We start from the raw sequence: 12,374 nt of genomic DNA, 5'->3' as shown, positions 1-12,374 counted from the left end.
GGCAGGTTATTTCCATTTTACAAATTATTTCCATTGTACATTTGAGGAATGAGGAAGTTAACTTGCACAGCTAGTAAATGGTGAACCCAGGCAGTCTGGCTCCAAAACCTAGGCACTAGACTAAAGGATTTGCGGCCAGCTGGGTGAATTGATCTTGTGTCCCCTCCTGCGAAAACCCATCCTGGTCTTTTTTCCATCCAGCTACCTATTTTCTTTCTTTCATTAATCACCCATAACATTCTCTCTTACATTCTTATAATCTCCACTCTTCCGTAAGCATGAGACATGTGGACAAGGGGAAAAGGGCCAAATGAATGGTTTTGGAGATGAATACTTAAGAGCTGAAGTTACCTATCATCTACGGCCAATGAAATGTTACACTTGGTTCACTTCTGGGTGTACTCCAAATGGTATTATACATTCATTTGGTGGAATAGCTGTGTGATCTTTCAAATATTGGATATATATTTATTTCATGTTGAAAATATGCTAAAGAGGTTGGTAATACTTAGTGTCAACAACGTACATCTTTTGAAGTTATGTGTCAGCAATTTCCTAAGCACTAGATTAAGAGACAGTATAATGCAAAGAATAGCTTGCATTTATAAAATATTTTAAACATATGGCTTTAATTAATTGCCCAGTGTTCAAAAAATAAACTGAAGCCTGACTGACTGTATAATTTTAATATTTGAAAAATTGCATCCAGAAATTAATTTAATACAATACAGATTTGTACAAAAAAGGAAGGACGTAAAAACTTCTAATCAATCATACAGACAAAAATATGACTAAGTAAAGATTTTAAAAAAGGACAGGACGTTTAAAAAATACTGATAAATACTGTGTAATGCTTTAATTTACTGTGGCAGATACAAAAATCAAGAATTCATCAACAGATTATATATGTAAAAAAGTAACCACATGAATTTTCTAGCTTTTTAAATTAACAAAATGTAACAGTAGTGGTTTTTATTTTTTAAATGAGGTATTATTACACTGTAAACCAAAAACAGAGCACAAATAAATAAAGGCAATGTGCAATTTAGTGATAAATGATTATACATTTCAACTTAACAACAGATAACAAAAATTCTCTAGTTATTTATGGACTTTGTCATCTAAAAATTTGGCTTGCTTGTGTGGACTTCTTATTTAAATGTGACACAGCAATTGATATACAAGCACATCATTAAACATGCAGACCAAGCCAACACAATTTTTCCATGAATCATCTCTACCAAATAAAAACTGTTTACATTTTATTTAAAACACTTAAATCTGGTTTCTTATACATGTTTCTTTTGTGCTTATAAGTGGTAACCTACATTAAAAAGCTGATTTTCTAGTTCAAGCAGTGTAAGAGAGAAGCAGTTTTATTTGCATACGGATTTCAAACAGAGCAAAATGAAACAAAACCAGGATGCCTTTAACTCTCTTAGGCTTTCTAAGATTTTTAAGAAGAAATACCCTTGAAATAATATACCCAAATGGAAGAGCAGAATCACTTCCATCTCAAAGAGAATAGTAAACAAAGTGATCCCTTTTCCTCAAAGATTTGTGGGTTGGCTTCAGAACTGTTTGTTGGAGAACAAGCTGATTAGTTCCTCCACCCTGGAAGAATTCTGCTGGTTGGGTGCAGGAAGCATAGCAAGAAAATAGCCTAGCCCAGAAAGATTTTGGGGAAAGTATTATCTGCATATGAACCATATGCTGGTACTAAATGCTGGTTTCATTATTATTGCAAATATAACTTCAGAGTTTTCTGAAGGAAAGCTGTTAAAGTATGGTAGAGAAGTCTTGGTTTGGCAATATTTGTAACATGCTAATAAAACTGCTTCATTTGCTGTAAATTAAAAAAAACATTTACTGTCTGACTTAAAATGCGGTTTCTTTTTACATACTACTTTATTAGAAACTCTAAAAAAAGGGTACTTTGAATTTATTATATTCAGAATCCAGTGAAAAACAAACATTGTGGCCAAAACGCTGAAATTTTTATACCAGGCTATATCATTTTGACACAAATGTTATTATTGTATTCACTTTTGTCAAATACTTTAACCTACCTTTTTCAAAAATTAGTGTTTTGGTACAACTGGTGATCAAAAAATGTAGATATAAGTCTTGTACATGATTCAAAAGATTTATAAAAGCAGTTATATTCTTTTGTGCTTGTAACTGATATACTTCATCAATGATTATTTAGGTCTGATTTCTTTTCTAATATCTTGAGCCGTAAGAAGAAATGATCATTATACAAATGTTACAGAGTATACAAGTAACTAGTTTACTGCCAATGTGCATGCAGACTAACAACACTTAAAAGAATATAACCTTGAATCCAATTAGTCTGAAAATACTCTTGTACAATCATCTTTATTGATTTGTAAAAGCTGTGTACACATCTAAAACCCTGAATTTACTTTGTAAAAATAAATCTTTAACAATAAATGGCACTATCAAAATCCCATTATTCTCAGGCTATTATGTAGTTATTTACATGCTTTTCAGCAACAGCTGAGAAGAATCTTATAGGTCCCAAGCCGGTATATCAAAAATCCCTGTAAACTGCATTTGCAATGATACTGTGTTGTATACCACTATATGAAAATATGGCTACATGCCTTACGTTAAAGATAATGTAGCTGTTCGCTTTGCTACTGTGTGCTAGCAGTGTACAATCTGCCACTGGGTTCAACTATACCATAAATTCATTCTTCACTGTACTTTGCTTTCCCAGTGGAATGCCTGTGACAAACTACTTGTGGAGAATGATAAAGTGCTATAAAAAAGAGGAACTGGACCATACCTGTCTCTGCCATGTGGACTTTTCCTCACTCAAGCAATTTCTGTGTTTCTAGAAAATTATGCCTTTGCTGAACATACTTCATATTTGATTTTTTAAAAACAATATTTTAAAGTTGGTGAGCTTTGTCAAAGTGTTTTGAGACAGAAACATGAAAAGGCTAAAGGCACAGTAAGAGGGAAGTGAATGCTACATATAAAAGATTATATTTCAAGTCTTCTAGGTTACTCAAGTCCAAAACCTTCTGAATTTGAAATTCCAATGATCAATTTCTGTTTCAGATCCTTTTTGCTTTTGTAGGGGGGAAGGCAAAGTTGATTGAAGCAGGTATGGGCCACAGGTAAGCTAGGGAAAAAAATTAAACAAAATACTAAGTCTTGAAACACACACAAAATGACTGCCATGCAACTTTAAAAAATACCAGGACACACACATTCAAATCTATTTCACTGTTAAGAGATGACTCATCCATTCCTTCACTGAACAGATATTTACCGAGTACCTCACTTTGTATCAGACACCACTCTAGACACTAAGGCTATGGTTACAGACAAGACAACCAATGTTACCACTTTCATGAAACTCATTTAAGAAGCATTTTGTTGGAGTCAGACAGATATGAATTTGAATTCTGCTTTCCCCACTTACTAGCTGTAGGGTCTTGTTCGAGTTGCATAATATCCCCAAATCCCAGTTTCCTCATCAACAATATAGGGTAAACCATCCAATTAGGCTGTTTAATAACCTAATCAGGTTGTTTAATAACCAGGAGTTCCCAACCCCAGGGCCAGAGATGGGTATGGTTGTTGGTGGCCTGTTAGGAACTGGGCTGCACAACAGGAGGTGAGTGGCAGGCGAGCATTACTGCCTGAGCTCTGCCTCCTGTCACATCAGCGGCAGTATTAGATTCTCACAGGAACAAGAATCCTATTGTGAACTGCACATGCAAGGAATCTAGGCTGCATGCCCCTTATGAGAATCTAATGCCTGATGACCTGAGGTGGAACAGTTTCATCCAAAACTACCACCACCTCCCACTCTTCCCACTCCTCCCTGTTTCTGTGGAAAAATTGTCTTCCACAAAACCGATCCCTGGTGCCAAAAAGGTTGAGGACTGATGGTTAAAAAGATTAAAAGAGTGATATACACAAAACATCTAGCAGCCAAGGAGTAGATAATATAATGAATGATACTATTATTCCGGTTTTTAGTATTAAAAAGTAATTTAAAAAAGAGCATTTTGGGGACAGTAGATGCCCCTTGATGCACATGTAAAAATTATCTTCTGAATCCTTTTGGTGTCATCTCCCCAACCCACTATCTGATAATGTTGTTATCATCATTTAGGATTCTTACAGCTATCTTAAGACTCTTTCCTTCAGTCTTTATGAACTTCACAGCATCAGAACAGCTGTCAGAGAAATCAATGAATAAAAATGTGAATACACTACAGAAAAGGAAAACATTTTAAAAGAAGTTTGTAAGATTTAAAACTAAATTTTGAGAGCCCCCTGTATTAAAAGACTTAAAACTACTAGAATCAGCATTTACTCAAGTGTTTGGTCTATGATAATCCTGTGCTGAGTGCATTTACATGCACTGTTTCCTTTAATTTCAGCCTCAAAGCAACTTAAAAGTGGTTGTTCTCATTTTACTGGTGAGGAAAAATAGACATGTAAATATACAAGTAACCTGTGCAGGGATACAGAGCTGGTAAAGATGTAGGCCCAATATTCAAACCCAGATCAGTCTGACTTAAAAAACCAGTGTTGTTCATATGTAAGATTTAACATTCTTAATTTTTTATGCATCAGACATACATTTGTATGAATTAAAAATATCATCAAATAACAAAGCAAAGAAAAAAATGAAAATGCCAACTCAGTTTTTTAATATATTTTTTTCTAAAGTGCTCTGCTGTTTACAAGGTCCTAAGCTACACAACAACTTATTTTTATGCCACTGTTTCATGCATCCATTCAATAACATTTCCCGAGTTATTTAAAACATTTGTCTTCTCTTCATTCTGTTAAGGCTGAGCTTTCCAAGTTTATTTAATACTCATCTACCTAGATACAAGGTCTCTTAAAACTGAAAGAAAACAATGTCAAGATTCTACCAGAAGAATATCTTATGAAAATGTTTATTGAAGAAAAAATGTGTCCAGGATTTTCTTAATCCATCAGGGGCTTCAATAACATGTATTTGATGAGGTGCAGGACCAAATTATGTATATCTTTTAAGCCTGACTCTTTGGATGATTTGCAAAGGAAGCTGCTTAAGGACAACCAGAGATGGAAAAGGATGTAATTTGAAATTTGCTTTGCAATCTTTGCCATTCTACATTACACTCTGTACTAAAGAATCAGGATAACCACAAAATATTGCCAAGGGTTCATGCCCTTTTAGGGGAAAAAAGCATTCTGAATACAATTAATGACTGAAGATTATTTTCTCCATGGACTTTATTCTAAGAGGCACTGGGAGAAGGCATCTGGTCTTACCTATGAATTTAAAATTGAAATCCTGCACTGGCTTATTGTGCCCATTATATGTCTTCATTTTTTTGGCCCTTTTCACTGATACTATTCACTATCTTTTTCTGGACTCCTGTTATCCTCTTCTTCATTAACTGCTAATGAGTTAAGATACAATACAACATGTTTTTCCTCTATCTTTTATTTTAGGTTCAGGGGTACATGTGCAGGTTTGTTATATAAGGTAAACTGCATGTCATGGGGGGTTGGTGTACAGATTATCTCATCACCCAGGTAATAAGTACCAGATAGGTAGTTTCTTTTATCTTTACCCTCCTCCCACCCTACCCCCTCAAGTAGGTCCCAATGTTTGTCATTCCCTTCCTTGTGTTCACATGTACTCAATATTTAGCTGCCGCTTACAAGTAAGAATATGCGGTATTTGGTTTTCTGTTCCTGTGTTAGTTTGTTAGGATGGAGCCTCTAGCTTCATCCATGTTGCTGCAAAGGACATGATCCTTTTTTTTTTAATGGCTGCATAGTATTCCATGGTATATATGTACCACATTTTCTTTATCCAGTCTTTGCTATTGTGAATAGTGCTGCAATGAACAATGAACATATGCATGCATGTGTCTTTATGACAGAATAATTTATATTCCTTTGGGTACATACCCAATAATGGCGTTGCTGGGTTGAATGATAGTTCTAAGTTCTTTAAGAAACCTCCATACTGCTTTCCACAATGGCTAAAATAATTTACATTCCCACCAGCAGTGTATAAGCATTCCCTTTTCTCTGAAACCTTGTCAGCATCTGCTATTTTTTGACTTTTTAATATAACAATAGCCATTCTGACCGCTGTGCGATGGTATCTCATTGTGGTTTTGATTTGCATTTCTCTAATGATTAGTGATGTTGTGCATTTTTTCATATGCTTATTGGCTGCATGTTGTCTTCTTTTGAAAAGTGTCTGTTCATGTCCTTTGCCCACTTTTGAATGGAATTACTATTCTTATTTAACAAAAATCTAGTGAATCTTCAATGGTGGACCTTATAAGATGAATGGAAACTCCTCTTTCAGCTGGAGTGTTGTCCTTGTCTTTTGAGGCATACCATTATTGTGTCAAATTTGTTGTATGTCTTTGATAGTCAGCTTTATTTAATACATGTGAGATTCCACTGGGAATCCTAGAGGTTCTAGATTCATGTTGAAGCCATGTTAGCTCACATATTCTTGAAATAATAATAATTATTGGGAAAGTTTAGAAGTAATGTCACCTTTGTATTAAAACAGATTGCTCAGATTACTCTTTTAAAATTGGAAATGTTTTTAATATAAAATATTCTAAAAAATTAACTTCTGTTAAGCAAATAAATCTATAATCTAAAAAAATTCTCTTGAATTTTTTCATTTTAGGACTTTAATTGTAAATTTTGTTTAGAAATTTCTTAATTATATATGTAAATATTTATTTTGTGTTTTAAATATAATCTTGATGATGACATAAATACTATTCAAGAAATAGCTATTGGGCACTTACCATGTGTGATTACTTGGAGAATACAAATATGTATAAGGCATAACCTCTTTCTTGAAGAACTAAATGACTCCGATATAAAGTGCAATATGGTAACTAGCACATAACTTCTACAAGATATTTGAGAAACTCAATACATAATGACTTTTGGCTTTACAGAGGAAGTCAACATTAAACTGTGTCTTTAATAGTTGTAGCTGGCACATGTCACATGTAAAGGGAACAACTTGAAAGCATGGAGAAAGAAAGGCATAAAATATATCTAAGGAATCAGCAAACAGCCTGTTGACTAAAGCATGGAAAGAAATGAAAACTGGTAGATAGCCTGGGGTAGAAGACTAGAGCTTTATTTTACAGTCTCTGGATTCTAGAACTTAAACTGGCAACAAAGTTATTTCCCACGGAAATATGATCTAAATAGTGTTAAAGCACATGAGTTTAATAGGATAAAATAAGCTAGTAATGAAGATAAAAAGTAACTTTACCAAGGTAAAGGCAATGGAAAGGCAAAGAACAGATTCCAGCTTTAAAATGAAAGGAAGAACTAAGAGCACTTAGGGAATGTTCAATGTATGGGGCAGGAGACAAAAATGATTATAATCAAAGTTATGTCTATTCAAGTTAGCTTTAGAAATTATAAGTTATTTGGGAAAAGGAGTAAATTGATAAGCATTAATGCATTAACACTGCTAGAAAATAATTTAAATCCATCGTCACCATCACTTCATATACAAAAAGCATGAGATAAAAAAAAAGAGGATTAGTATTAGAGGTACTTCTGGTAATAATTGTAGTAACCCCCAACCCCCTAGAAAAGAAAGAAAACTCCACAAACAAACCAGATATCCCAACTTAATGATTTTCCTAAAAATAAAAAACACATTACACATTTAAATAAAAATGAACATTAGACAATATACTACTACAAAGTAACTAGGTTCTAAAAGAGTCTACAAAGCACTTATATGACCTAGCAAAGTAAAAAGTTGTTAGAAATGAATTATTAGTTAGTATGTCTCAAAAACTAGTAAGAGAACTTTTAACCAAAATCTCTTACATTTCAAGGCCATGTTTACTCTGAAGATTTTTCTATGAAAATAACTTCAAAGGGAGTAAATATCCTGATTCCATATGTATTATTATTAGCAGTACTAGCAGTAATCTTTAGATTTAAAATAAAATTAGATCCAGAAATTTACCAGTTAGTAGAAGTTTCATTCTTTGAGATTTTAAAGTTCAAATCAGCCATCCCTCCTACAGGTACTCTGTCACTCCCTGTAGTAAAATGTAGCAACTTCTTTTGAAGATCAAGAGGAAATCCAAGCACGACATCCCAAAAGTATCTAGAGAATACCAAAGGAAATTAACATCAAATGTCTTGACAAAAATCCTGTAATAAAGTAATATAAAGGAAGCTCTAAGGAAAGGACTTTCCTTAAGCATACATAACATCCTGAATTTCTGTAAAATTAAGGAATGGTGAGCTTCTATATATGTATTAGACTTTTGACTAACATTATAAAATAATATTTTTATAAAAGTATATAAGTTCAGCAGTGGATAGTACAGGAACCATTTTTCTCCTGCATAACTTTCAAGTCTTATTTTTCAACACAGTGCTATTAAACTGTTATTTATAAGGACAGCATCTATGAAATTCTAGGAGCAAAGTCATTTTTTTAAAAGTAAAATCTCTACACTTTTGTAGAAACTTGTTTATAGAATTTTCTCCCAAAGGGAGTGATTTCATATTAAAATTCTCATAGATTTTCCAGAGATAAAATAAGACTGTGGGACTCTCTAATATTTTGACTAACTTAATTGATTCAAAGATTGTAAGTTATGCAAATAAATGAACCACACTGTCTGCTGTTCCCTCTCCACATCCCCCACTATCAGAAGTATAAAGAGCTCACTTTATAGTTAAGTCCGTTTTTGCATAGCCATCATACTGAGTACTTCTCTGCAGAGCATGCATATCCAGGTCAGGACTTCCACAGACCAAAATTTCAACCTCTTCTGGACGAAGCAGCTGCCAATAATTATCAAAAACAATAATTAAAGAGTGATGGTTTTAAGTGAAACTAGAACTATTTTCACTGGATCAAATCACAAAAGTCATGATTTCTCATAGTAAATCAAACCATTTTTGTTGAAGAAAAATCTACTCTGGGTATATTTTTCCTACGAAGGCAAGATATTTTTGCTTCTGAAGTTTATAGATCTTGTAAAATAGTAATTAGCCGTTTGCCAGAAAAACAAGCAAATGACTTTGCACAAATCCAAATTACTCTTCTCCAAAACCCAGCATGAAGCTCCAACATCTACTGATCCGCCTAATATCCCATATCCTAATATCTCCTTCCAATATCCCATAACACCTCCTGTGTGCACTGTAGAGTTTGGGTACTTGGTTATAGTCTGTCTTGTGTCTCTTGTTTTTTTCAACTTTCAGGTGGGTTAGTCTACCGCCTACAGAGATTAAAGCTCTAAAAACAGAGACCATGCTATGCTATTTAATTCTTATTTTCCCTCTGTCCACTCCCATAATTACCAGAGTGTCATAAACAAAACTTAACTAGAGCTCAATAAAGTGTTTCTCTTTCAAAGGTATTTTTGACAACAAACATATTACAAAGGTTTCTCTAAAACAAGCTGGCAATAATGTAAGCCACTTGCTTTTGCCCCAAACAACTTCTATAGTCCATTTCTCTCTCCCATGAAAAATAATTCAAATGAAAGACCTTACTCCAATCCCTCATAATGAAACTAAGGGAGATACAAATGGCATGATGAAGTGTGTGCTGGGTAGCTGGGGTGACTGAAAGGTATCCTATGATACTTCTGACATGGTATTCTAAATAGTAGCTGACCCATATTCACATGGCTAAGACAAGTCAGACCAATCTCTAGAGTCCACCATAACTCGAGATAAACTACTTGCTAAGGGTAAAAGGCAATGCAGAGTTGCTGAGGGAGCCCTGAGGTAGCAGGAAGCAGCTATACATATGTTCCTTAATCATTAAGAAGTTGTAACTTTTGCCCTGGAGCTACATGTTAACTGCGTTGTGTGCCTTGTCCTTCAGTATTAAGATCCTGAGTCCATGGATCCCTTCATCCACTCTACTTGGAGAAAGTTTGTAAAGCTCTAAAAGACTTAGTAGAAGGGGAGAGAAAATGAACTGACTGGGGTGTTTTTCCCCTCTAAAGAATTAAGACTGAAATGAGAGAACTATTTTTGTTTTTAGTTCTACTTTTAAAAAGTAGAAAATATTTTCCATTTTAAAAGCTTATCTACTAAAATATTTATTAATTATTTGTTAACATGATAGTACCACAAAAGCTAACTGAAAGCTTGACTTAAAGTTATAAACTCACCATTAGGGCATTTGAAGCACACACACTATGAAATCCATAATAAAATGCAGCAAACTGCTTATAGATGGATTTGTTCAGAAGGAAGTCAGTATAAAGCTGTACATATTCTGAAAAGCAATTTTACATCTCTTAAATAGTAAAAGTAAATGGCAAATGCTAATTCATTTTAATTAAAAAGGGTATTAACTTACCTTTCCTATTTTGATTGGTAACTGAAATTTTATCACCACCGGGCTTTAAATTATAGGACTTGATTATTCCAAATTCTTCTTGAAAAACCTGATGGGAGATGCCATTACACATATTAATATGGTTGATATAATAACATACTTTGGTGAACAGGTTTGTAAAATTGAAAAAGAACAGTTTTTTTCCCCTTCCTTCTAAATACATAAACTATAAAAGGCTAAGCTCTTGCAATATCTGTATTAAGAACGAGGGATCATAAAAGAATTATGGGGTTAAAAAATAGTGCCTTAACTTAACCCTGCCTAATACAGTTAGATACTTTAATGAAGTCCACAAAACTGTGTGGCCATCTAGATAATACACGGGTCCCTGGAGCTCTGCAGATCACTGTAATGTCCATTTCCCAAATACTGTAAAAGGAGTGGTAATGAGAGTTTTGGTCTGACTCATTAATTTCTACTCCTAACTTCTAATGTTGAAGTTACAGGAGAGGCTTATTTTTAGAAACTAAAGAGCTCTGAGAAAGTAGCCAACTCAAGGGGATATGTAATTGCCTAGAGAGTATCCTAAAACCTTAGTGAATTTCATTAAGCACTTTCATTGACTGCTCATCTACACATGTCTACTTTATCAGGTTAAGGTCCTTTAAGACAGAGGATTGTATGTATTGGTTAATCCTTGTTCATCTTTTCTAACAGTGGGTATTTAATAACAAATTGCACTGTTCATATATGAAATATATGACTAACAGATAACTACTTGCCCTTAATAGTACCTGAAATGTTGAATAGAAATCTTCTTCAACATTGCCTTCATGTGATAAGAGTTCACTTAATCCATGGGCCAACTCCTATAAAAAGAAATCTGTTAATGACTTTTTCAATCGAATAGCATTAGCTAGGATAATTAAGTGGCTTTTCTATAGCTCATGCATATGTATATAAAGATCATATTTGACATGTATTTTCCAGGGCACAAAATGCTTAATGATTTCTACCATCCAGAGGCTAAGAAAAAAATCATTATAGGTCATAGATGGGGAAACTATCCAGTTCAAACTACAGGGGCATAACTCTGAGGTCTATTCTTAAGCAGCAAGCTAAGCATACCTCTAATGTAGTGTCTGTCATAATTCACTGCTATCTGCCACATTACTGTTTATGAATTTGTAGTATTTCTCACTTTCAATCTATATTCCTATGAAAATCTGCTGTTTTAGGATTCATATTTTAAACATAAAACACACAGTTCATTCATATGCATGCATGAATATACAGTTCATATATGCACAGTGCCCTCCCCTCCCAAGAAAAAGTTAAGTACACTGAAAGAAACATTTTCTGGTTAGCCGGGCGCAGTGGCTCATGCCTGTAATCCCAGCACTTTGGGAGGCTGAGGTGGGCAGATCACAAGGTCAGGAGTTCAAGACCAGCCTGGCCAACATGGTGAAACCCTGTCTCTACCAAAAATACAAAAAAAAAAAAAAAAAAAAAAAAAAGCCAGGTGTGGTGGCTCGCACCTGTAATCCCAGCTACTCGGGAGGCTGAGGCAGGAGAATTGCTCGGACCTGGGAGGTGGAGGTTGCAGTGAGCTGAGATCATTCCACTGCACTGCAGCCTGGACAACAGAGCAAGATTCTTGTCTTGGGCAGAAAAAAAAAAAGAAACATTTCCTGGCTGGGCGCAGTGGCTCATGCATGTAATCCCAGCACTTTGGGAGGCCGAGGCAGGCGGATCACTTGAGGCCATGAGTTCGAGACCAGCCTGGCCAACATGGCAAAACCGCATCTCTGCTAAAAAAAAAAAAAAAATTAGCCGGGCATGGTGGCACGTGCCTAAAATCCCAGATACTCAGGAGGCTGAGGCACGAGAATCACTTGAACCCAGGAGGCGGAGGTTGCAGTGAGCCAAGGTGGAGCCACTGCACTCCAGCCTGGGTGACAGAGTGAGATTCTGTCTCAAAAAAAAAAGAAAGATTTTC

At 34.8% G+C, this 12,374-nt stretch overlaps 1 protein-coding gene across 3 annotated transcripts in view; it reads right to left on the bottom strand.

Annotated features, from left to right (window-relative positions):
• Positions 1–667: 667 nt before the first annotated feature.
• HECTD2 (HECT domain E3 ubiquitin protein ligase 2) overlaps positions 668–12,374 on the bottom strand; it is a 99,266-nt gene continuing 87,559 nt past the window's right edge. For all 3 annotated transcript variants that reach the window (XM_063669983.1, XM_054435595.2, XM_054435596.2), the window contains exons 16-21: positions 11,170–11,244; positions 10,397–10,484; positions 10,206–10,312; positions 8,744–8,859; positions 8,027–8,170; positions 668–3,154 (exon numbers count right to left, since the gene is read on the bottom strand). In XM_063669983.1, coding sequence (XP_063526053.1) covers positions 3,034–3,154; positions 8,027–8,170; positions 8,744–8,859; positions 10,206–10,312; positions 10,397–10,484; positions 11,170–11,244 — 651 coding nt within the window. In that variant the 3' untranslated portion in view covers positions 668–3,033. The remainder of the gene's footprint in view (positions 3,155–8,026; positions 8,171–8,743; positions 8,860–10,205; positions 10,313–10,396; positions 10,485–11,169; positions 11,245–12,374) is intronic.

This window comes from Pongo pygmaeus, chromosome 8 (assembly GCF_028885625.2).
Source record: "Pongo pygmaeus isolate AG05252 chromosome 8, NHGRI_mPonPyg2-v2.0_pri, whole genome shotgun sequence".
NCBI classification, from domain to species: Eukaryota; Metazoa; Chordata; class Mammalia; order Primates; family Hominidae; genus Pongo; species Pongo pygmaeus.
The sequence above is the reverse complement of the archived record's forward strand: the minus strand, read 5'-3'. Positions and strand labels throughout refer to the sequence as shown.